The 26252-nt window shown below is 42.5% G+C and overlaps 1 protein-coding gene across 4 annotated transcripts in view; it reads left to right on the top strand.

Annotated features, from left to right (window-relative positions):
* cdh4 (cadherin 4, type 1, R-cadherin (retinal)) overlaps positions 1–18177 on the top strand; it is a 343579-nt gene extending 325402 nt beyond the window's left edge. For 2 of the 4 annotated variants that reach the window (XM_070549451.1, XM_070549449.1), the window contains 6 exons: positions 2032–2183; positions 10695–10931; positions 11530–11763; positions 11885–12024; positions 14496–14660; positions 17834–18177. In XM_070549451.1, coding sequence (XP_070405552.1) covers positions 2032–2183; positions 10695–10931; positions 11530–11763; positions 11885–12024; positions 14496–14660; positions 17834–18040 — 1135 coding nt within the window. In that variant the 3' untranslated portion in view covers positions 18041–18177. Of the gene's footprint in view, positions 1–2031; positions 2184–10694; positions 10932–11529; positions 11764–11884; positions 12025–14495; positions 14661–15170; positions 15326–17833 lie in introns of those variants that run through there. The other 2 variants (XM_070549450.1, XM_070549452.1) reach the window with 2 other exon arrangements.
* The last annotated feature ends 8075 nt before the right edge of the window (positions 18178–26252 follow it).

The following is a 26252-nucleotide window of genomic DNA, read 5'->3' as shown; positions in this document are numbered from 1 at the left end:
GTGGCAGATTAAATTTACAAACATTATATTAACTGAGGTGTTTATTTAATCTGCCACTCTGACAATGCGCCCGCAGTTAGAAAATTAGAATGCTGCTTTTTTTCTAATTGCACAAGAGCGCATTTTCAGAGCAGATTAAATTTACAAACGTATCCAACTAATATAGTGTTCGTAAATTTCATCTGCCGCTCGAAAAATATGCTCTGTTAGAAAAAAAGCTGCATTAAATGCTGTTTTTCTTTCTTTTTTAATTTAATTTTTTTTTTTTTTTTACTGCAGATCGCTTCTCACAGATAATTAGAATGCTGAGCATTCTATCACGCTAAAACATTATGAAAGGTTAAAAAAAAAGTCGGGCTGGGGTCGGGCCAGAGAATCCTGAAAACCTTCTTGGACCAGGTCGGGCTGGGGCTCCACCCCCTCGGGCCGGGCCGGACACGGGCTCAGATTTTAGGCCGTGCAGGGCTCTACCTCTTAGCCAAAAGAGATGGCAGATTTAAATTCAAATGCAGTGCAGAGTTTTTACTTGACAACGGCACAACACAGACAGTTTTAGGCAGAAAATGAACATTTTAACTAAAATGCACTAAAGTGCAAAACTACTGACTGCACGTGTCTGCAGCACGATTAGACATGCATTTATATAGTTTATCAGAAAAAAATAGTTGATTTGGGGGTGACTTGCTCGTTAAAGATATATTTATTCACTTGAGTATTTTTTGCAGTAAGTGTGAATTTTTCACATGCGTGCGTGAACTGAACGCTTTAGAGTTATCATGAGTAAAATCAGATCCAAGAGTCGTTAAATGTCAAAAAAACCTACAAAAGAAAAAGGATAGTTTGCAGACTGGTGCAGCATCCACATAAATATTCAAAAGTCTAAGCAGCTTAGCAGAAGATTGTAAATTTTTACCAAGCTCATCATTCGGGGGGTTTTAACATTGAGCTATTCACATAAAACTAAATGAGCATCATTTGCCTTGAGCTGCATAAGAAGAACTTTACCACCAAAATCTGACATAAAGATGTCTTCTTCTGAGAACGATGTCGTAAATGGTCACTTAATGCTGACAAAACAAGTTTAAACTTGTAAAATTTACCCCAATACATCTGCATGCATCGCGTTTGCACAGGATGGAGATTCTATGATGGATGACAGTTCTAAACGCCACACAAACAACAGAACCTCTCCACCATAACATGACAAGATCTTCCATAGCAAATTATGTACCTTCGTCTGGTTTACATGTTTTCTCAAACATCAAAATACAGGATTACGTAGTTGTTTCTATTTTAATGCATCTGATTGCTGTGGGTCTGTGTTCTTCAGCTGAAGGTGGGATTCATTTCCTGCATGATGGTCAGACTCACGGCTAACCGCCGCCAGCCTCCCTTAATTAAACCCACATCTTGTCGTGTTCTACTTCACGTTTACACACAAGCGCGACTGTGATCTCTCATCTTTTTCTCTTGCCGTGTCTTTGAACCCATCTCTTGCCAATATGGTAACACTCTGACCCTCTGGCGAGACTTTTCCTTGTCCACTATTAACCGTTTCTCCTTAAGCCCAACTTCCTCCCTCCACTTGGCCAGTTGTGTAAAGTTCCCATTTGTGTTAATGAGATTTATAAACTTGAAACAGAGCTGTTATTTTCAGCTTTGAGACCGTGTCGACTCGCGGTGACAATAACTGTTGCTATGGCGGCTGTGTGGGTACAAAGAGAGCGCCGCTGCTTGGCTCTTGCACACAAGGACTCAGGTTTTCTTCAGTCTTCATGCTAATGAACTGCGTTCATAAGATGAGCGAACATATGTTCCACTCTTCCATGCCACTGTGGCATTTCAGAGGTGCTTGGCCGCTGTCGCTTATTGTGGTAATGAGTGTTCAGCCTGATAATGGCCGCTTTGGAAGAGCAAATAAAATATTCACAGATGCTGGCGTTGAAGTAGGCCGCAGAAGTCATCACTCTAAAAACATAAGTGTTTGTCTTCATTTGAAGGAAATTAACTGATCTCTGTCTGTGTGTTTAGGTACTCAAAGCTATCTGACCCAGCTAACTGGCTGAAGATCAACAGGACCAATGGTCAGATCACCACTATGGCCCTGCTGGACAGAGAGTCCATGTATGTCAAAAACAACATGTATGAAGCCACATTCTTGGCATTCGACAATGGTAAGTCTGGTAAGTCGGGATGGATGTGTGTGTGTTATGTTAATCTGATTAAAGTGCATCATAGCAGCATGATATTAGAATTATATAGTTTAGGAGCGGCACACAGGGTGGATTCTCAGGAAGCTTCATGGGTTTGTAAAGAAAGCGTCTCTGAGCTGATCTCTATTTTTGCACTGCCATCATGAGGCTGCTGTTTGAGGTTTCACCTGAGAACCTTTTAAAGAACATTGAATGGATTTCCATGACATTTACTCCTCATCAAGATGAATTGTTGCTGGTTCCGTGAGCCTTCAACATTTCACCAGGTCAAAATGCTGCTTTTAGCTCTAAGCTTGCGGTGCAGCCGCGCAAAGACGCTGGGATTCTGTTCTTCAGTTCTTTTCTGTTGGTTTCCTTTGAGTTGGATATCAAAGATGTTTACTTTCTGCTTTTCAGAATAAAACCACCTAATGTACCAGCAGTCATATCGGGTCACAGACTAATCAAATAACATTTCCCCAGAGTTGTCACTTTTTTTTATTGCTTAAAAAAGAAGATTAAAGGTTCCTTTTAATGTGTTTTTGTGTAAAGCGAGGGAACTTGTTCAGAAAGCAGCACTGAAAAAATCTGTTTAATGTAAAACTGAGAACATTGCAGGTTTGCTGCACGGAGGTTTATGTCTGTTTTGTTAGCCTCCGTTTGGCTTCATGAAAACCAAGTAAGACACATTTAACAGGAAAAATCAAACATTCCTTCAGTCAGGAGGATTCTGCAAGAAGGATAAACCTGTAGAAGTCTAATGTTGAATTGTTTGGATAAGAAACGGTGAAAACATGTGGTAAGCATCCTGAATCTACTCACCTCTGATGTCTTCCTCTCCGTTTGACTTGGTTAGCCAACATGATGGTAAATGGCCTGTATTTGATATAGTGCCTTCTAGAGTCCTGGAACCCCCCAAGGTGCTTTACAACACAACCAGTCATTCACCCATTCACACACACATTCACACACTGGTGGTGATGAGCTACGATGTAGCCACAGCTGCCCTGGGGCGCACTGACAGAGGCGAGGCTGCCGAGCACAGGCGCCACCGGTCCCTCCGACCACCACCAGCAGGCAACGTGGGTTAAGTGTCTTGCCCAAGGACACAACGACAGTGTCAGACTGAGCGGGGCTCGAACCTGCAACCTTCCGATTACAGGGCGAGCACTTAACTCCTGTGCCACCGTCGCCCCAGATCCATGATGATCTAAACGTTTCACTTTTCCATTATTGTCTACTTAAAGCAACACTAAATACGTTTCTCGCTTCTTCCTGCTGATTGAAGGTGGAAATACAACTCATAAGTAACCCTGCCGAAGCCTGCTGTAGCTAACGCTAACAGTGAGCTAATGCTAACATAAGCCAACTGATACTAAATCAAGTCAAGTATTCTTTATTGTGGACTCTTAGTCCAAATCACAGCGGTAGAAAAACATTGTACAGGTAAGATAAAATGTAATGAGCACAATATGACATGCTAAAGAGACACAATAATTACAAGAACAAGAGACAATAACAGAAGTATGAAAATAAAGTATAAATTGTTGTAACTCCCTAATCTGAAAAAGAAAATGACCAGTGTTTCCACAGCTGTCATGAAAAACCATGTATACAACAAACCTCACAGACACAAGTAGAAAATGCTTTGGCGTGTGAACATCTCTTTCTTGGCTTGTCATCTGGGTCTGCATGGCCTGGAAAGTACATTTTGAGATTTTGGCAGGTCACAATGCACTTAGATCTTCTAAATGTACTCTTCTTGCTTTGCAGCATGCATTTAGTGTGAAAAATGTGCCGTCTCCTGAGAGCGGGTGGTATTTGCATCTATGGGAAAGGAAAAGTTGAAATTAGGCACTTGCTTGTCGAAAAGAGAGAAGACTTATTAGAAAAAATATATTTCATCATTGCTTCTAGTGACGACAGTCAGTCTGCCCCATAAATAAACAGTTACATGGGGAAACATCTTCTTGCTGTTTTTGTTTTAAAAAGTTACAAAAGAGACAATAGAAAATATGTAATTATAGATTTTTTAAAAATTCACATTTAATAAATACTGCTTCACATTCACAGGTTCAATTTTTAAATCAAACCGATATTTTAAGACATGGTGGGTTTACATGGAGAAAACCAAAATAGTCCAACTAAATTTAGAATTTTTAAAACACCTTAGTCTGGCTGAAGTTGAACCTAAACAGACCTAATTAAGCCAAAGGCTCCATTTAAAGCCAGCTCCTAGAAATGAGTTGTCATTAATCTTTTTTAAATAACTCAAATAACCTAAATCAAAGTTAAAATTAGGTAGAAAATAATTCATGCTCTCATAATTAAAATCCAGCTCATAAAAATGTGTCTGTAACAAAGTTTCTAAATTACTTTGAATCTAAGCTGCCCTAATATTCACTCGAAGTCCATTCCATCCATCTATCTATTCAGACCTGCAACTCACTCTTACAATGTTGGAAAACTTCCTTTGAGCTTTTGAAAACAAAATGATTCCACAGTTTCAACAGTGTAGTTGGAGCGTTTGATGGTAGATGAAGACCGGAGATTAATCTGATGACAGTGGTGTCATCTGTGAATGTCAGTAGCCTGACACGCCGATGGCAGGAGGTGGAGCTGTTTGTGTCCAGAGAAGAAAAGTCACTTATGTCTCTTCTGTGGTCATTTTCAGTTGCATCTGCAGCTCAGTCAGATCCTAGCTAAGGCTAATCGCTCCAGCCTGCTGCACTTCACAGTGACCCTAACCCTTGCACCAGCATAGTGTATACTAGCATAGCTATGTTCGCGTTGTAGGTCTGATGCTAAAAAGTAGCAATGACAAAATACATTATTTGGAAGTTCATCCAGTGTGCAGTAAATGAAGCATAGGTCATTAGCATGTAGATGTTGGTTCTGCAACAGTGCTGCTCCAACAGAGCAACCACATGACAGTCTGAACAATGCTATGGTTAGACTTGTTAGGTTTAGACTTCTTCAAAATTCTGTCAGTCGTTTATTAAGCAGGTCTTTAATGGATTTCAAGCGTGTCATTTGTTGCCGTGAGTCTCCAAAATGCATTCAGAGGAGCACCAGGCCATCATTCAGCTGTAAAATAAAACTACGAAGCAATCATTCAAAATGAAGAAAATCATTAGTGATGGCCCAAACTTCTTTTTAGTGAGTGAGAGAGAAAAAAGACAGACTGTTGGGCTGAGTTTAGAACATGAAGAGGCTCGGCTAAGCTCAGAAGATGACTCTGGTGGTTGTTTTCAATGGCTGAGGAAAAAAGTCTTCCCACGACATTCAGCCAAGTGTGGGACACTCTCCGGGAGGTGGCCATGCCATTACCTCAGTCCACAATAAAGATGAGAGCTCACATAAAGAATATACGAAGGGTTTTCTCTGTGTTGAGAAAAGAAAAGCCAGAAGAGTTTTCCAACATCTTAAGAATTAGATCACTTTGGAATAACTTTCAGCACCAGAATGAAATGAAACAAGATAAAGATGAAGTCTTTGAATGGCGTAGGATGGTGATGATAGCATCAGCTGCTAAAACACTTGGAAGCAATATGATGGGCTGTAGCTGTCTAATGTTATTTAACGAGCAGAAACTACTGTGGGTGCCCCGACTCTCCGTCCCCTGATGAGTCATTAGCCTCTATTGTGAGGGAGTAGTTGTGTTGATTAGATGCAGGAAGGTGGGACCTAGACTGAAACTGCTTAGGAATGAGATTCAAAGCTGCATTATTGATACTAGAAAGGTGAAATCTAAGCCCCCCACCACTATTTAAAGTGGGTTTTTCCATGTTTGACACAGATAGCTTATTTTACTCCTTTCTCAAACCATCTATCTTCTCTGTCCAGAAAGTGGACTTTGTAATTTTCAAAAGTGTGCCCCTTGTACTTCAGGTGTAGGTGGACTGCAGAGGACTGACCTGAAGAGGTGGCTCTCCTGGCCACCCCAATGTAAAGATCCGGACAGTCCTCCCTACATTGGACTGCATAAACGACGCCACAGAGTTTCTGTTTGGGTGTTTTGTTTTCTGGATGGACCAGTTTCTGTCTGAGGGTGTTGTTGGGATTAAAGTTTACTGGGATGTTGTGTTTGGAGAAGATTCTTCTAAGTTTCTCTGAGACTCCTGCCACGTATGGGATGACGGTGCCTTTGCGCCTGTTGGCCTATTCTTTGCTGGTTGCTGCTTTGGATGCGTTTCCAGACTTCTTTGTGGATTTCACAAAGACCCAGTTAGGGTATCTGCAAATTTGGAGAGCTTTCTTATATGTTTCTCTCGAACGACTCATCAGGGGGTGGAGAGGCAGGGTACCAACAGTAGTTTTGGCTTGTTAAATAACAATAGACAGCTACAGTTTATAAACTTGACTCTCCCATGTTCCAGTTAGAATTGACAAAGCTCCTCAGATGAGAAAAGAAACGTCTTCAAGAAACCAAAGAAGCCCTTTTGCCTTATTTTGAACCCTTTTGGATTTCCACAGTAAGATCCTTCCACTTTGCCAATGCCCCCTGCTGCCTGAGCTCTACTGTTCTGCCCTTCCTCCACACCTTGAACCTCTTCCTGAATTAGCTGGTGTCTCTCCTTCCCTCAGGCATTCCCTACCTGCAGGGCTGAACTGGGACAAAAAATCAGCCCGGGCATTTTGAGCCGACACTGGCCCACCAGCTATTTATGTAAAAACAATGATCCTTTAAACCAGCTCTCTAACCTTGGTCTTCAATATTCCATGTCCATCATGTTTTATCTACCAATTATCTGGCAGGCCCACCAACATGACGGCCAGCTCGGGCGGCTCAAAATTACTGACAGCCCATTGGGCAATTGCCCGTCAGCCAGTACAGCCTTGACTTCCTGGGTCTTTGGAAAAAACCAAGCCAGGTGTCTTTTGTCAGACATAACCTGACAGGAATAAAATACATCTGTGAGTAAAGATCCTGGTTGTAAAGCTGCCGCTACAACAGTGTGTGAAGTTAAATAACTGAAGCACAACAAACACAGAAGCCTGCTCTGCGTGTGAGCAGCAGAGACTCAGAAATGAGGAATTCGTCGCCCTGAAGCTCACCAACCTAAGCTTAAAGTGTTGACTGCATATCGATTCTCAGGACCAGTGTCAACAAGGGGATATATTCTACTTTGATTGAAATTCTCTCCACTTTATTCTACTCAACCGAAGCGTAAGGAGCAACAAAGCGCCCAGCCAATCATAACCGACAAGACAGTCGATGGGCCTTGGGGCTCGGAGCAACAGACCTTTACTTGGTTCATGCACCAAGTTTCTGTGTGCAGATGAAAATAAAGTTGATATAAAACAGTGATGAGCTGCTAGAGTCAACCCTTTCTGCACTGCAACACATCAGGAAGTTTGATCAACTCGCTGAGGAAACTGTCAACTTAAAAAAAGAGAGATGAAGGCCTCAATCAGTCAGTGTTTATTCAGCTGTGCTGCACAGTTACTCTCTTCTGCTGTTTATAAACGTAGTGTCATGATGAGAACAATGTAGCATGAGAACACTAAAATTTGACAAATGTTGAAAACAAAATCTACTAGAAATCAAAGTCAAAACCATTAATAATGCAGACTGGCTGAGTTTTGAAGAGTTTAAAGGTGTTTGGAAACGTGTTTAATCGATACATTTGCTGTGGTCTCTGGTAGGAATTAATGCCTTGCAAGCCGTACTCAGGGCAAAACAGCCCAGAAACACCATCATCAACAGGGACAAGTCTTCCACATCAGAGCAGAGCTTAACACATAAGCATTTGGAGTGATCCTGATATTTGGACATCTTGCCCCGAATTGGCTAACAGCAAAGTGACTGTACCACTGACTCCGTTTGCCCCGAACATTTATGATTTATCTCCACAAATAAGACAAGCCTGGAGGAGTTCTGCCGTGTGCTTGAGTTGCTAATGCTAATGGTTAGCTTCTGCTAGCCAAGTCGTTCTCTGCTGATTCTGAATGCTAATCCAACAATAGCCTTCCCCGTCACTAGACAAGATGGGTAGCGACCACTTGTAGGTCACGATTTTCACCGTGTATTTTCTATCAAAAGCTAACGCCGGAGGCAGGTGTAGCGGAGGCTATTTTCATGTTCAGCCTGCATGAAAAACTCCCAGTGACCAATTAGATTCAGAAATAATCATTTTCTGTGTTCCTTGCCTTTAAACAGTGTTGGTCAAATATTTTAAATAACCCCATGCATCAACACCTGTGATTTTGTACGTTCTTGTGCTAGTTGTTAGCACAAAATAATTATGCAAGAACATTTAGCTCAATATTTGTAAAATTCCTGAATTAAGGCAATTTTCTGAGGGTTGCCATTAATCACTGACAGAAAAATTACGTTTCAAACAGGCAAAAGAAACCTCAACTATCATGTAAATCCAAAACATTAAGAAAACACAACAAGTTTCACCTCTGAGCACAATAAAATGAATATTTAATCCTTTCTTTTGTCTTAATCAGGAATATCTACTTGTTGCGACAGTAAAGATCTTTTAAAGATAGACCCTAAACCTATTAAATAAAGTATTAACAACTGCTTAATATTCATGTTAATATTAAGAAATGCATTACTAAGCAGACACCCCCAGCCCTTTGTCCTAACCTTAGAGACACTTTATAGTTAACAATATAATAAAGGGGTCCTTATTGTATAGTGTTACCAAATAGTACAACAAGGTCAAAAAGTGATTTTAAAACTAGCAGAAAATAGGATATGTCAACTATTGATTGGATGTATTTAATTAAAATTAGTACAAAGAAAAAGCAAAAAGCTGAGGGAGTTTTCCGTTGTTGATTTTTGTCAGTTGTTCCATTTTCATTTGATGCTTGCAGCACTTTAGGAGAGAATAAAGAAAATAAACTTTTCCAATTTGTTGCATCAGCTCAGATTAATAAGAGAAAGCTTTTTATTCTGTTAGGGTTTCAGCTTCCTAGTAATTAGCTTTTTTGTTATTTAAAATAAAATCCTTAGTGTTTTAGTCAGAACATACTCATTATCAGCATTTGCTGACGATGCAGACAAACCTGTTAATAAAGGGAAGCTGATGTTTGTTTCAGCATCTTCATTCGTGCACACACACACACACACACACACACACACACACACACACACACACACACACACACACACACACACACACACACACACACACACACACACACACTCTCTCTATCACCACAGATGCAGGCCTTTGAACTGTGGTCTGATAATAAAGTTATACAGTTCTTTTCCCTCTAAAGCCTGCAGGGCAGAACATCCAAGACTTCCAAACAGACTTTCACATCCGGATCGATCAAAACGCGGGGCGTTTCTTTCTCTCTGCCTCAGTCCACCTGAAATGAGCTCAGCGAGGACAAGACTGTTTCTGCAGCTTGTTCATGGTGGTTTGTCCTTTACATGTTTGTACGGTTTTATGCGGACTCGTCAGCAAACTGAGCAACTCTGTTCACTGACAACAGGTTTTATGTGCTCTATATTTCTCTATTCTGCATTTTAGAGGATATTATGCAAGTTAGAATATCTCAAAATCTTTTTGTATTAAGGAAAATGGAAGTAAGGTTTTACCCCAGAGTTCTAAAGGATGCTGTTTTCACTTTGTTTGCGGTCCTTTCTTTCCTACTTCCAACATTAGATCGTCATTAATTTAGCCAAATTTGATGTAAATATTCTCATTTTTTAGCATGTTATTTTTAGTTATCAACTAGGAGGGCGCAGTCATCTCTAAGAAGCTTTGTTTTAAAATAAAATCCTTTTTTCCCCATTTTCATATATATATATATATATATATATATATATATTTGTATGTTTTGTTTTTTTTTTACCTTCGGAGCACGGTTCAGCCTGATTACGTGTTTTCACTGCTTTGAAGTCTGAAATACGCCGCCTGAGGCTTCTTTTCCAGCAGCGTGATGAACAGAATCAACACAAACAGCAGCAAAATGTTTCCTGGTTTCCTCTGTTACCGCCACATAAAACTTTAGAAATTGAGCCTGAGTTGGTGGAGGTTTGGCCGTGCAATAAGAAGGGAGCCCAGGCAAGTTCTGATGAGCTTGTGCTGAAAAGTTAGTGCTTGGCTCATTTCCCAGGAGCTTTTGCAAAGTGCAGATAACAGAAATCTTTATGTGAGCATCGTCCTCTCCGGTATGAATGTCACCTCGGAGTTTTCAGGCTGTGGGCAATTATAGAGATGCCAAGTGGAAGATTTGCTCTGCATCCTGTGTGTGGGTTTGTGTGCATGCTCCACCATGTTTGTGTGTTTTTGGCCCTTTGCAGGCACAAAATAAACAAAACCTTTCTTCATTTTTGTTCCATCCTTTGTGCATTTTCTCAGTTCCACTAATGACTCAGTAGCAGCAGTGTTCTGCAGAATGAAAGGACTGCCATTTTCTGAGGCTTTCTCATCGTCTTGACCCTTTTCTTCCTTTTTTCTCCCATTTCATCTGCATTCTTGCAAGTTATCGGCTCACCTCATTGGTGTGCTTTGTCCTCCCTTTATTCTCCAGGTTCTCCTCAAGCCAGTGGGACAGGAACGCTCCAGATTTACCTGATCGACGTGAACGACAATGCACCAGTGCTTATTCCCCGCGAGGCCCAAATCTGTGAGCACTCGCGTCCCAACTCGAAGATCAACATCACCGCTTCGGACACTGACGCCGACCCAAACGTTGGACCCTTTGTCTTTGAGCTGCCTACTTTTCCCGCCAGCATCCGTCGCAACTGGACCATCTCCAGACTGAACGGTAATTAGGCGCTAAGACCAGGTCCCCACATACGAACACCTGTGATACAAACTGTAGAAGGTATAGAAGAATGAAAGATGGACGCTCTGGTTTCTAAGTTGATTAAAACCATAAAACCCCTCTATGGAATCTGACAGCATTAATCTTGGAAATGGGGAAGGCTGTAAGCTATGAGGGGAATGTCCAAGTTTAACAAAATGTCTCAGAAAGCTCACAGTGAGAAACGTGGGTGCCATCCGGCGCTGACGTACGATCTATCGTTTGTGACAAATGAGGTCCATTCATCTCTCAGTCCCCTGAGTGGCCGATCTGTCACCTAATCCAAGCAGATGGATGTATCACAGCAGTTGTCTCGAGGACAAATCTGATCACATACCTGGATGAGTCTCCCACTGAGACTTTTGTCTTAGCTTGACGGAGTGATAGATGCTGAAGTTACATGCTGTGTCTGTGTGTGTGTGTGTTTGTCTTTAATGTTCTCCTACATGCAGTACACATCTAAAGGATTATCGTGCATTTTGTTAGATTCGATGGAAAACATCATCCTGCCGTGAATAAAACATTTCCTGAGTTTCTCTTTTCTCTCCATCGTCTGCAGGCGACTATGCTCAGCTGAGACTAAGGATTTCTTACCTGGAGGCAGGTGTGTATGAGATCCCCGTCATAGTGTCAGACTCGGGAAACCCCCCTCTGTCCAACCGCTCTACAATCAGAATTAAAGTGTGTCCCTGTGATAACAATGGGGACTGCAGTGCCACGGGAGCTGTGGCGGCTGCCGGTCTTGGCACCGGGGCCATCATCGCGATACTCATCTGCATAATTATACTGCTAAGTGAGTACAAACACGTGGAAAGGTCTGACCTAAACACCTTTTGAGCTGAGGTTCAACTGTCTCATGGATGAAAAACAGAAGAGTCTTCAACAGCTTTCTTTCATTTCCTTGGTTTGGACAGGTATAGTTCTGCTGTTCGTGGTGTGGATGAAGCGCAGAGAGAAGGAGCGGCAGGCAAAGCCTCTGCTCATCGATCCTGAAGATGACGTCAGGGACAACATCCTCAAGTACGACGAGGAAGGTGGAGGAGAGGAGGACCAGGTGGGACATGCAGTCTTCAGACAGTGTCAGCAACCGATTGCTGTAAACTAGGTGTCTCGACCTCTGGTTCTTGAGGGCCGCCGTCCAGCATGTTTTAGTTGTTTCCCTGCTCCATCATACTTGATTAAATGGTTAAATCATCTGCTGGTTAATGTCAGGTGTGTTTAAGCAGGTAAACAACTAAAACATGTTGGACTGCAGTCCTCGAGGACTGGAGTTCGAGACATTTGCTTCTCCGCTTTTCTGTTAAGAACAAGCTAATGCTAACATGAGCTAACTGATATTAAACAAGCCACAAAATAAAAAGATCCACACTGTTGGACAAAAATGTTATTATATTCAAGTCCAGTAGCAACAAAGCCAGGTCACCATCAGTCTATGATTTTTGTGGCCTCTTTTAGCTCTGTTAGACGAGTGTAGGGCACGCTGATGTGCACTCTGGTGTTAGCTCTTTGCTTTGCCTCCAAAGACATAACTCTCTTACTTTGACTTTCAGACTCTGCCTTGATGCCAATAGAAAAAGCTAAATTCCTATTTGTTCTTATAGTTGTTTTTATTAACAGTCAGATAACTAAAAAAGTAAACTGTTAGCCTCCATATTAGCTTCTGGCGAATCAATAACAGCTATAAAGCAGGTAAAGAGCTCCACCTAATGTATCTACTCAAAACACAAAGCCGTGCAGATTCTGGTCAGCAGAGGGCCCCATAGTTCTGTCCAATGGGAAGTTACTCAGGTTTCCGGCTCAAGGACCACTGAAACCTGTTTGAAAGCAATAGTTTGAAATGCTGAACACTTTTTAGTGTTACTTTACAAGGTCTTAAATCTTAAATAGTTTTTTTTTTTGTTTGGTTTTGTTGAGTTACACTTCTATTGGCTTTTTAATAGGAAAAACTCCACGTTGCCCCCCAGGCGCTATACAAGTTGCAGCCCACTACTCCTTACAATGTAAGAATGGGTCAAATGCAAAAAGTAGACAGAAAAAAATCCTCTGGCACTATTTATTTACTCTTTATGTTGTTTTAACACTGTAATCACTGTGATAACTAGGTTTTAATTTAAAGAATAAGAAAAACTCATTAAATACAGTTGCTCAAGACACATTTTTAGTTTTATAGTTAAAACAGCACATTTCTATTTGGTCATTTTTGCAGCGATTGTGTTGCAGTTAAGTTTTCTAGAAGCTGTGTCAGTATGTTACACACTTAACATGAATGAATCAGGACTTTTTATGCATTTGGTCTGATAGAAAGACCATTGAACAGCTGAAAAAATGTCCTAATGACCATTAACTGTTTCTGAACATGTACATATCAGCCTCTAAGAAAAAAAAATAACTACCTGTGTGTGTGTGTGTGTGTGTGTGTGTGTGTGTGTGTGTGTGTGTGTGTGTGTGTGTGTGTGTGTGTGTGTGTGTGTGTGTGTGTGTGTGTGTGTGTGTGTGTGTGTGTGTGTGTGTGTGTGTGTGAATGAACCATTTCTTATTTTGGTTGGACATCAGTAAGTGGAAAATGTCACTGTTTTCTTTTTTTCTGAAGTTAAATAAATCAATTGTTTAATGAGGTAAAAAAATAATTGAAGCAGAATCCAACAGGTTCACATTGAAAAGTTATGAAAAGTCAGATTCACTGATAATAGCAAACGTTCTTCTCCAAATATGCCCCGAGTTCTACTTGTACTTCTGTTGCACTCACAAACCTTTTTATTTTATTTTTTTTACTAAAGCTGCTATTATTGCTATTTTGATTTGTGCTCATTTCTAACACACACACACACACACACACACACACACACACACACACACACACACACACACACACACAGAGAGAGAGAGAGAGAGAGATACACACATTGTTAAACACAAGCAACAGATGGCGGTTCTGTTCTTAGGCATGCTTTTACTTTGAAACACCTGCTGGATAAATTTATGGGTATGTTTATTAATCATCTGCAGGATGACAATAAAGACCTAAACAACCTGTTAAAATGACTCTTAGGTTCATTTTAAAAACCTGAAAACATAAAATTAAATTAATTTGCATTTTTTTCGTAACTTCTATTTGTTTATTGCAAAATAACAATGAGTTTCTAGAATAATTAACTTATATAGTTCAGCAAAGCAGAGGATTTTGTTAAGAGTGGGCATGTGCAGTAAAAATACAAAGATGCACACTTGCTGCTATACAGCTGCACCTGCTTGAAGGTTTAAGTTTAAAATTATGTTTGTTATTTTATAACTTAAATAGTTATCAAATATAGATTATTTACATCATTATACATCATTATCAGCACATCACAGATATGTTCATGCAAATAATGTGGGGGACCTATTTTGTGTTATTGGTTGTTTTCCACAGGGAAAAAATATATTTAAAAGAAGAAGTGTTTCGTTTCTGTTCTTCAGTTAGAGAGAAACTTTAGAAACTGTTGACAGGGGATCGTTTTGATGATGCTGTTCCTCATCGTCTCCCAGGACTACGACTTGAGCCAGCTGCAGCAGCCGGAGTCTCTGGACCACATCATCACTAAGCCAACTGGGGTGCGCAGGGTGGATGAGAGGCCTGTGGTGGCTGAGTCGCAGTACCCTGTCAGATCCAATCTGCCCCACCCAGGAGACATAGGAGATTTCATAAATGATGTAAGGTTCACATGGAAACCATCACTCAAAATGTGCGGTACAGACTCCAGAACTCTGTGCTTGGAGGTCAAATGGGGGGAAATAATGTATTATACATTATAATTTTGTCTTGAAATGTATAAGTTTGATTATTTGAGGCAGGGTTGTGTGTAAAGGTTACAAACTATTATCATCTTACCTGTTAGTGGTTTAAACGTCCGCAACTTTTTAGAAACTGACAGTACTTTTGACTGGACTGGAAGTTTAGAATGAAAAACTGGGTTAAGGTTAGGATGTGTGTATGTGTGTGTGTGTGGGGGGGGGGGGGGGGGTAAATAGCAAGAGATTAGAGGCTAACTGTTCGTGAAACGAGCGTCGAAAACCAATGCTCTGGCACAGTGAGTCGCCTTCTCCTCCGAGTCCCAGTGTGTCGGAAACAAAAGCTTGGCCACCCATCGTCATTTTTTGATGCTTCGGGTGCGATAAGTCAGCACTGAACTATCTCCATCTATCTGGCTGTGTGCATCAAAGGTGGTGGTGGTGGGGAGTCTGTTGGAGGCTGATCATTGACGCATTCTTTGAGGGGAGCTCCAATCATGGCCCGGAGCACATCCACCAGCCCAAGAGCACACCGGTCATGCTGAGATTCTCCAGAACTCACATTCCCAGTCCACCTATGTTTCTGAGAATAACAAAAGACTTCTGAGGAAAATGACAGAATTATGACAGATTTCTAGGATCAAATTCTGCAATGTTTATTTTTCATCTACTACAAAATATTTGTTGTCATTTTTGAAAAATCACAATTTATGTCCATTAAATTTTTTAATTTATCAAATTCAATATTGTTATTCTATTTAAAATATCTGTTTAAAACAGGAGTTGTTTTTTTTTTTTCATAGATTCAAACAAAAGTCATTAAAAGCTGTTGCGGAGGGTCTAAAGAGCCACCGGTTGCAGAGCCCTGGCACAAAATGTTACACTTGTGTTGCTTAATGTAGTCAGTGGCTTTTAATCTTGCCTCAAAATGAAGAACAACAAACCTTATATTCAGTGGTGCAAAGAGAGCGTGCTGCTTTTTCCCCATCCGGGGAGAGTTTGGCCTCTGGCTTACAGTAAGGAGGGAGGTGGGCCCATTAGGGTGTGTGACACGGTCAACCATAGATATGTATATTAACACTAGATGCCTCGTCCCCGCTGTTTGCCAATGGGATGCGACGTAGGAACGTGGCGGCCATCTTACCCCAGACAGCTGCCCCCTTTCTTGACATTGGGTTGTGTGGTGCATGTACTATTTAAATAAGTTTAACTTTCTCAGTTTTCAACTGATTTTCAAAAGGTTTGATTTGTTATAAACGCCAGAGATGTGTCTATGAAACAGGATGGGTTTGGCCCAGAAATTCTTGTTATTTCACTCCACAAAGCATTTAATCTTTCATAGATAACACATTTATTGTAAGCTACATTAACTTAAGCCTATATATATATATATATATATATATATATATATATATATATATATATATATATATATATATATATATATATGTTCCTGGTTTGTGAAATAAGATTTGTGTAGAGATGAGATTTCAAGGTTCTTCTGAGGTAAAGCCCACACGAACAGAACACAGATACAAAATGTGCACCCCAACAAATAAGACAACCGACACCCAAATCACATCCTTCAGCCAGAACCGGCCCGCCAGCAATAAAATTTAACCCAGCAAATTATTTTGTATTTTCACTATTTCTTAACTTTTGTTTTCTTATTTATTGACTTTCATTTATTAATTATAAGCTCTTTGGAAATGCTTTCTGAAATAGTTAGGAAATAATCAAAAGATAGATTAAGTTAATAAATAAGATGGATTACTGTAATAAATATGACAGATGGATAATGGATTGATCTTGTGAAGGAGATTTTCCACATTCCTAAAACCAGATAAACAATGCATAGAAGAAGGTAGCAGCAGCAATGGAACAACATTTTCAAATTATGTTATTTACATAAAACAATTAACAGACTGAAAAATGTACACGTCTAGGTTTTCTTTGCAACAGTTACAGATGAAAGGCTATCTCACGTTGTCTCAGTTTGTCACAGCGGCGATTCGAGCATCCGTAGGCTTCACAAAGTCAGCCATGCTGACCCTCAAGCTTCACAATTAATAAAGGTGAATTTCTGCAAATATACATCCAGAAATGTCCTGTTTTAATATACCTTAATTTAAGTTTTGTGCAACAAACCAAGATGCTTAAAAATCGCAGGCAATTTAGCATTAATTTATTTCAAATAAAATGAGCGACTCCCACTGAGGTAAATAGTCAACTTTGTTTTGCTAAGCAGTGCACCCACCGTAGCCTCGCCATCTCTAAGCCAAATTAGACAGCTAAAAAACACAAAAACATCACAAACACAGGCATTTACACAACAACTGGGTCGTCGTAAAGTCGTTATTGGTTTTGTAGAACCACATAAAATATTGACTCTGGTCTCAACCTGAATAACATGCAGATAGCCTAGGCGGGACACATGGTTCACAATTAAGCCACTTTCTAAAGCAAAGGTGTTACTTTCAACATGTGCAAGAATGTTGTCTCAAGCCCATGTGTTTTAATGTTTGTAACAAGGCAACCCGCTTGTAAATCCGTTAATATTTCATCGAGTTAAGGGTTTTTTTGTTTAAGCTGATCACCTTCCAGCTGCTACCATTGAGAGCGGAGGGGTCTGTTGTCTGAGGTAAGATGGCCGCCGTTTAGCTACGCCCTTGACTCCTGCTTTCACCATCTAGTGTTTATATACATATCTATGTGGTCAACTGTGCTGTCAAATGACAGCTTTTCACTGTCTCACTACTGTTGTGGTTCTGACTTCAAAGTTTGTCGGACCTCTGTGGCCCACTTGTGGCCTGGAGGCCCCAAGCAGCTGCCTGCCTCGTCTGTCGACACGCAGCTCCTCTGCTTTTAGCTGTCCTTAGCTAAGTTCACAATTTATGTTTGTGGTGTAGTCATATGAAATATTTCTCCAGGAATAGCATATGGAGTAAATTCAGTAACTCCCATCCTTACCTCAGCTTAACTGCTATTAGTGAAAAGATACCCAATGATCATACCTAAAGTTTTACTGCTGCAGGTCTAATCTGACCAGGGAATATATCCTGTGTATCTTAGTCTCTTGTTTTTTATGTGCGTAGGGTCTGAGAGCAGCTGACAACGACCCCACTGCTCCTCCTTATGACTCCCTGCTGGTGTTTGACTACGAGGGCAGTGGTTCAACCGCTGGCTCAGTGAGTTCGCTCAACTCCAGCAGCTCAGGACAGCAGGACTACGACTACCTCAACGACTGGGGCCCTCGCTTCAAGAAGCTGGCAGATCTCTACGGGGGAGGAGACGATGACTGAGAGCAGAGCGCGGGGAGGTCGGCGGGGTCTGTGCGGCGGGGCTGTGGCAGGGGTCAGGAGAGGTGGGAAATGGATGAAGGGATGTTTCTGTTAACCACAGGCTGGGGCTGACATCATGATGAACAACGGACCCTCACACGGGCTGCGCCCATCGTTTTGAGCCGACCGAGCCCTCAGACACGAACTCTGCTGAAATGCAACTGTATTCTGGCTTTATGGTTTTAGTGACGAGTTTCTAGTGTGAAATTTTGAGTTTAGAATTTTTTTGATTACTTTGTTTCCCCGCCACGCTGGACCTGGATCTCCTCCGGGGACAAATCAAGGCGGTGGCGAGACATCCGAGTAGTGAATTTGTGCTTTGATTGATTGTTAAAACAAAACTGTCTCCTGCTTTTGTCTCACACTGGAGAGAAGAATGTGTTTTTCTTTTTTAAGGGGGGGAGGCACTCAATGGCTCTCTTTATCTCTTGTCAACTTGAATTTCCTTAGAACAGAAGCACTGTCATTTTATAAAGTGCCTTTCGTGGTGTGTTTTTGTATCAGGCTCCTGCTATCTCAGGATTGGTTGCCATTCGTGCAGTACAGCGAAGATTCGTGGTGTTGTTTTTGCCCTGTCGGTCCAGCCTTGCTTGTCACTCTCTCCTCTCCTCTTTGACAGCGGTGCACAGGAACAACCCCGGCAGCCAGTCCCAGGAGGGAAGGACACTATCCAGGGCAGACTGTCAGATACCATAGCCCATTAAATGATGGCCAATATGAGCTGTTGTGGGAGGACAACCCTGTGCTCCAAGGACCTGCTCAGCATCACAGAAATGACTCGTCAACAGCTACATTTTTATACATGTTGGGGTTTTTACAGTTTGTCGGAGAATGCTTGCCTTTCTTCTGTGGACTCATGAGTTTTGGAGCCTTTGTGTTGAGATGCTTGCCTGCCCCGTATGGTTTTGTGTTCGCTATCTCCACAGTGTAAAGCTTATGTAGGCATGATTCGATTAGTCCGATGGCGTAGGAGAGAGGAACGTAAAACGACCTGGAAACAAGAGGCACCTGAGAGATTTCTTCTGTCGCCTTGAAAATTCTTGAGTTTTTTTATAAGCCAACAAAACGAGATAAAAAAGGTGCATGATTTTTTTTTCTCATTTTTCTCCAAATGTTTTACTCAATGCACTTGCTACTCTGTGGTGAGAATGTGAAAATAGTCAGCAGAAACTAAACGAGTATACTCTGTATAAAGACACTGAGAAAAAAAACTGTAAGATACATATTTTTTGTAGAACGGACATAAAAGTTGCTGCTCTCCCTCTCAAGCTCTCCGTTGCTCTTTAAGGTGGATTTTAGGCCCATTTGTTTGTAAACTGTAGAAGTTTACGTTTGACTTTTAGGTTAAACCCATGATTTACATACTTTAACATTTTTACTTAAGTTTCTCATTTTAAACACATTGTTACACCCTTTTTTAAACAAAAACATGCTTTTGGTCCCTCTGAGACGTCTCTGACGGCCACGCCCCCTCACTCGGTCTCCTGCCTTGGGGACACCCAGAAGCTCGTTATCCATGCCTGCTGATATAATATTCAAGGTAATGAAATTCCTTTATTTAGTCATCTAGATACTGGATGTGTGTGTGTGCATTAGGAAATAAACAACTCAAGTTTTGAAAGGGCCATCTTTTTTTGAATATTCCCTCCACGCATGCCTCCGGGTGTGAGATGAATTTTGTATAATGGCCTTGTTTGTTTTGCATTGGTCATTGATGTATTCTTGCTCAAAGCTTTAAATCTTACCAGGCCTGTGTGGAGCTTCTGAAATGGGTTTTTGCCACGGCTGACCTCTCCACCTGCAACGGTGTGTCATCCAACAGAGAGAACTGGAGATGATTTCATCAGGATTGTGTGTTTGTGGAGAAATATAATAATTTCTCCATCTTTCCATTTTCATTTGTTTATAACAACTGAGATTTTCAATTGATTCCTGGTTTTTTTTTTTTTTTTTTTTTTTTTTTTTACTATTAAATATGTTTTAATATAGAGCAGTGAAGCGGAACAGACTCCCCGAGGATTTACACTCTTAATCTTTTACTTCATTGTTTGGATTTAGCTCCAGTTTCTAGTAAAACACCTTTTATTGGTCATTTGGTTGCAACACAGCGAACGGTCCGGTGGAGCGGTGCATGTGTGTGGGTCAGGGAGTGTATGTGTGTCCATTCCTGTGATTTCAATTAGTCAACTGAAACACCCCAAAAGCCCACTGGAGACTTAAAGGGATTGAATCGTCTTCGGCTGTGTGTCTATCAATTAGCCACACCATTAATCCCCATGGCGTAATCTCATTAGATAGAGCGGCTTTAATGAGACGCCAAGAGAGAAGGCAGAGAGGCAGGCAGGCAGGAGGAAGGAGAAAAATGAGGTTGTGGCAGGATGCAGGTAGGCCGTGTGGAGAGGTGATTAGAGGGATGGAGGAGAGGGTCAGCAGAAGAAAGGGGGAGGGGGGGACTCAAGCTCAGCAGGAGCACTGCATAACATTTACAGAGTCATTTGGATGAAAAAGCTTAGGTAGAGGGAAATAGATCAGATTTAAACTCCTTTGTGCCTGGAATGAAGAGGTAACAAGAAGGACAGGTAGAGGTGAACAGAGCCGATAGGTAATGGGAAGTGCTTTAATTCAGTGATGAGTAATAAATGAAATAATGAACCTCTGTTAGTAGAGGTGTACCCCACTGCTCTGAAGAAATAAACCGATAAAAAGTCGTCTTAGCCACAACAGTCAGCAGATGAGACGATGGACTCTTGGGATGGGCTTAGCTGAGGTTCGCTCCCCGTGGCAGAGAGGAGGAGGAGTGGATGGCGTGCACATGAGAGCCTTGCTGCTGGCTTGCAGCCAGTTGTGTGTTGTAAATAAAGTTCTCTTCTTCAAACATGTCCAAGCATGGCTTTTTTTCCCCATTTTCTCTCCAGTTTGTTAGTGAGTCTCCCGGGCTGATGCTGGGAACAGTTCAATTTGAAAAACCTAACCGGACGTTGGTTCTGCATGATGAAGCGTTCACGGGTTTAGAGTTGATGTTGTTATTCCGCAGAAGTACGGGCCAGGACCGAAAGGCTCTGCTGGCTGCTTTTTATTTATTTTATTCTGCTGAAGCCACTCCGAGCCGTCAGCTATTTCAGGATCTGGTCTAAGATGAGATCAAAGCCGCAGAATAAATTTGGTTTTCTTCCGGAAGAAAATATCTGTTGCTTGACGACCAGCCTTTCATGATAACTGATGAAATCTGCATCCAACTCATGACTCTTCCAATTAGTTGGGATGGAATACACACTTCTAAACAGAATTAGAAAGCCTATTTCTGATTAATCTTAAAGCATTTCATATCTTTATTCATAATAGATTCAATTTAGCTGCACACTGTTGACAGTTTATCCTTATTGCAATACCAATATCACAGAGGACTGCAGTAAATCACACTGTAGGCAGTCATGACTCCCCTCTCTGCTCTGAATGCCAACTTTTAATTTAAATAATGTGTGTAAAACGCACACACAAAGAGATGAGTGAGGAAAATGTGGGATTATCACAACTAATGTTCACAAATATTTTCCTAACATTTTTCATCCCTTCATCTCAAGGTTCAATCTGTTGGATAAAAACCTGTTTCATTATTGTTGGTGGTAAAGTTGTTTTGGATGAGTTAGCCGTGTTCATCAGGACTCAAACTAGCCCACTAGTTACCATTTCGGCTTATAAAATACAACACTGTTTGATTATTTAACCATCTGAAAATAGAAAAATCTGGAAGAACATGATGTGATGCTGCAATCATCCATAAAGCTCCAAGCTAAATGGATGATGTGAGTTTTGCATCATTTTAGAGCTGATTGAAAACACCACGGTATACGAGATGTTTATAGGACATTTTCACTAATGCAAGCAGCCAACATGCCCATTTATCTGTAAACTGTCAAATGTTCGAAGATAAATTCAGTTTTTGCATATTTATCTTTATATTATGCTAAAAAAGCTAATATTTTGCCATCTAAATGAATATAATTATTTAAACCTGAATATAAAGAATCAAATATAAATCTATAAAGATACATTTAAATTTGCACGTGGTGGTTTAAAACAAGAGCTATGCAAATTTGGACCCCTCTAAAACAGATGTAGCCCACCAAAATAAAAGCATGGTGAAAAGATTTACAGTACAACTTACAAAATATCCTTTGATTATACTGTTGCATGAGTTAGTTTTAGCAAGGATTATTTATAAATGTGAACCAAGGTATGAAAATTGATAAACGGACAGACACAATCAGTTTATCTACTGTATGTTTTTGTTGAAACATTCAAATTAAACACTGGAAATGAATGATCGGATGAATGTTATCATCCCATTAATGTCACTTCAGGTTTTTAAGACTACAAAATAACTTTTATACTAATTTAATTTGTTTAAGAAGCTTTGTGAGTTAACTCTGTGAGACTTTGTTTCAACAGACATTCAACGAGTTCAGACATTACTAGTTCATCCCAGAAGATAAGAATCCAAAGACTGAGTCATTATTTGTAATAACACTAGTTTGTGTGCATGCTTTATGCAAAAAAACAGTAAAACTGATGACATTTAAATAATAATTTTTTTAACTAAAATGCTAAACTAAAAAAAGCATCAGCATTTTTGTCTTGAGCAGATTTGCTCGGTCATCAGCATCACAGAGCTGCTGATGTAGCTGCATAGAGCTCTGACTTCATATTTCCTTTAATGAAACTTCTTCCCTTGAATTATGCAATGTAAAGGGCAGGTTTTATTATTCCAGCTCAGCTAGATTAGTTGATTTATGAATCTTTTCTGTGAATTAATGAACTGATAACCAGTTCATCCTTCAAAGGTTTTTCACCACGAAAGTTCTGATACATAAAACAACCGAGCACAATGTGCTGCAGAGCTTGTGTTGAGTGTGCTTTTTCATTAAAACGCAGCTAACACCTTTTATCTGTAAAAATAAATAAATTAATAAACAAATAAAACACAAAATGAAGTTTATTGATGTTCAAAACAACCAGTCTGATATTGGATGGAGGAGAAACACACTGAAGTCTCAGAGTTGCAGCAAATCTTTAATTTTATTTATTAGAGGAAACATGTAGAATAGCTCCTCATTGAACCGTCACCTTATCGTGGTGGAGGAGTTTGAGTGCCCTAATGATCCTAGGAGCTATGTTGTCTGGGGCACTTAGTGCCCCTGGTAGGGTCTCCCATGACAAATTGGTCTTAGGTGAAGGGTGAGACAAAGAACGGTTCGAAGGATCTTTCATGGCGGTTAAAACGAAGAGTCGGAGTACCCGGCGAGGTGGGTTACCGGGGTCCCACCCTGGAGCCAGGCCTGGGGTTGGGGCTTGTGAGCGAGCGCCTGGTGGCCGGGCTTTCGCCCATGGGGCCCGGCCGGGCCCAGCCCGAACCGGATACATGGGCTCGTCCAACTGTGGACCCACCACCCGCAGGAGGAACATGAAGGGTCCGGTGCAATGCGAATCGGGTGGCGGACCAAGGCGGGAGCCTTGGCGGTCCAATCCCCGGACAAGAAAACTAGTTTTTGGGACATGGAACGTCACCTCGCTGGCGGGGAAGGAGCCGGAGCTTGTGGCAGAGGTTGAGCGGTACCGGCTAGATATAGTCGGACTCACCTCGACACATTGCATTGGCTCTGGAACCCGAGACCTGGAGAGGGGTTGGACACTCTACTTTGCTGGAGTTGCTCCGGGTGAGAGGCGGAGGGCTGGGGTTGGCTTTTTGTTAGCCCCGAGACTCTCTGCCTGTGTGTTGGGGTTTACCCCGGGGGACAAGAGGGTAGCTTCCTTGCGCCTTCGGGTCGGGGAACGGGTCCTGACTGTTGTTTGTGCTTATGGGCCAAATATCAGTTCAGAGTACCCACCCTTTTTGGAGTCCCTGGGACGAGTGCTAGATAGTGCTCCATCAGGGGACTCCATTGTCCTGCTGGGGGACTTCAATGCTCACGTGGGCAATGACAGCTTGACCTGGAGGGGTGTGATTGGGAGGAACGGCCCACCTAATCTGAACTCGAGCGGTGTTTTGTTATTGGACTTCTGTGCAAGCCGCAGTTTGGCCATAACGAACACCATGTTCAAACATAAGGATGCCCACCGGTACACTTGGTACCAGGGCAGCCTAGGTCACAGGTCGATGATAGATTTTGTAGTCGTATCATCTGACCTGCGGCCGTATGTTTTGGACACCCGAGTGAAGAGAGGGGCGGAGCTGTCAACTGATCACCACCTGGTGGTGAGTTGGATCAGATGGCAAGGGAACATGCCGCGTAGACCTGGCAGACCCAAACGCATAGTGAGGGTCTGCTGGGAACGCCTGGCAGAAGAACCTGTCAAGATGGTCTTCAACTCCCACCTCCGGCAGAGCTTTGACCACGTCCCGAGAGCAGTGGGGGACATTGAGTTCGAGTGGGCCTTGTTCCACTCTGCGATTGTCGAGGCGGCTGTTTCTAGCTGTGGTCGTAAGGTGGCCGGTGCCAGTCGTGGTGGCAACCCCCGTACCCGCTGGTGGACACCAGAGGTTCGGGGAGCTGTCAGGCTGAAGAAGGAGGCCTACAGGGCGTGGCTGGTCTGTGGTTCTCCGGAGGCAGCAGACAGGTACCGGATAGCCAAGCGGGGTGCAGCAGTGGCAGTTGCCGAGGCAAAATCTCGGGCGTGGTTGGAGTTTGGTGAGGCCATGGAGAAAGACTATTGATCAGTGCCAAAGATGTTCTGGCAAACTGTCCGGCGCCTCAGGAGAGGAAGGCAGCAACTCGCTCACACTGTTTACAGTGGGGATGGGGAGCTGCTGACGTCAACTGAGGCTATAGTCGGACGGTGGAAGGAATACTTGAGGAGCTCCTCAATCCCACCAATGCGCATTCCGAGGAGGAACCAGAGCTGGGAGGCCTGGGGATGGACTGTCCGATCTCGGTGGCAGAAGTTGCTGAGGTGGTCAAACAACTACACAGCGGCGGAGCCCCGGGGGCGGATGAGGTTCGTCCTGGGTATCTCAAGGCTATGGATGTTGTAGGGCTGTCATGGTTGACACGTCTGTACAACATTGCGTGGTCATCGGGGGCAGTTCCTAGGGAGTGGCAGACCGGGGTGGTGGTCCCCATCTTTAAGAAGGGTGACCTGAGGGTGTGTTCCAACTATAGGGGGATCACACTCCTCAGCCTCCCTGGAAAGGTCTACTCCAAGGTACTGGAGAGGAGGGTCCGATCGATAGTTGAATCTCAGATAGAGGAGGAGCAATGTGGTTTTCGTCCTGGCCGTGGAACTGTGGACCAGCTCTATACCCTGGCAAGGGTGATGGAGGGGGCATGGGAGTTTGCCCAACCAATCCACATGTGCTTTGTGGATTTGGAGAAGGCTTATGACCGTGTCCCCAGGGGCACCCTGTGGGGGACGCTCCAGGAGTATGGGGTGGGTGGCTTTCTGTTAAGGGCCATTCAGTCCCTTTACCAGAGGAGCGTGAGTTTGGTCCGCATAGCCGGTAGTAAGTCGGACCTGTTCCCAGTGAGGGTTGGACTCCGCCAGGGCTGCCCTTTGTCACCGGTTCTGTTCATCACTTTTATGGACATAATTTCTAGACGCAGCCGTGGTGTGGAGTGTGTCGAGTTTGGTGGCAGGAGAATCTCGTCTCTGCTTTTTGCGGATGATGTGGTCCTCCTAGCTTCATCCAGCTCTGACCTTCAGCTCTTGCTGGGTAGGTTCGCGGCCGAATGTGAAGCGGCTGGGATGAGGATCAGCACCTCCAAATCTGAGACCATGGTTCTCGACCGGAAAAGGGTGGCTTGCCACCTCCGGGTCGGGGGAGAGGTCCTACCTCAAGTGGAGGAGTTTAAGTATCTCGGGGTCTTGTTCACGAGTGAGGGTAGGAGGGATCGGGAGATCGACAGGCGGATTGGTTCGGCGTCTGCAGTGATGCGGACGCTGAGCCGATCTGTCGTGGGGAAGAGGGAGCTGAGCCAGAAAGCCAGGCTCTCGATTTACCGGTCGATCTACGTCCCAATCCTCACCTATGGTCATGAGCTTTGGGTAATGACCGAAAGAACGAGATCGCGGATACAAGCGGCCGAAATGAGTTTCCTCCGTAGGGTGGCCGGGCTCAGCCTTAGAGATAGGGTGAGGAGCTCGGACATTCGGGAGGGACTCGGAGTAGAACCGCTGC

The sequence above is a fragment of the Nothobranchius furzeri genome, chromosome 3 (assembly GCF_043380555.1).
Source record: "Nothobranchius furzeri strain GRZ-AD chromosome 3, NfurGRZ-RIMD1, whole genome shotgun sequence".
NCBI lineage: Eukaryota > Metazoa > Chordata > Actinopteri > Cyprinodontiformes > Nothobranchiidae > Nothobranchius > Nothobranchius furzeri.
This window is presented reverse-complemented; position numbering and strand designations above follow the sequence as displayed.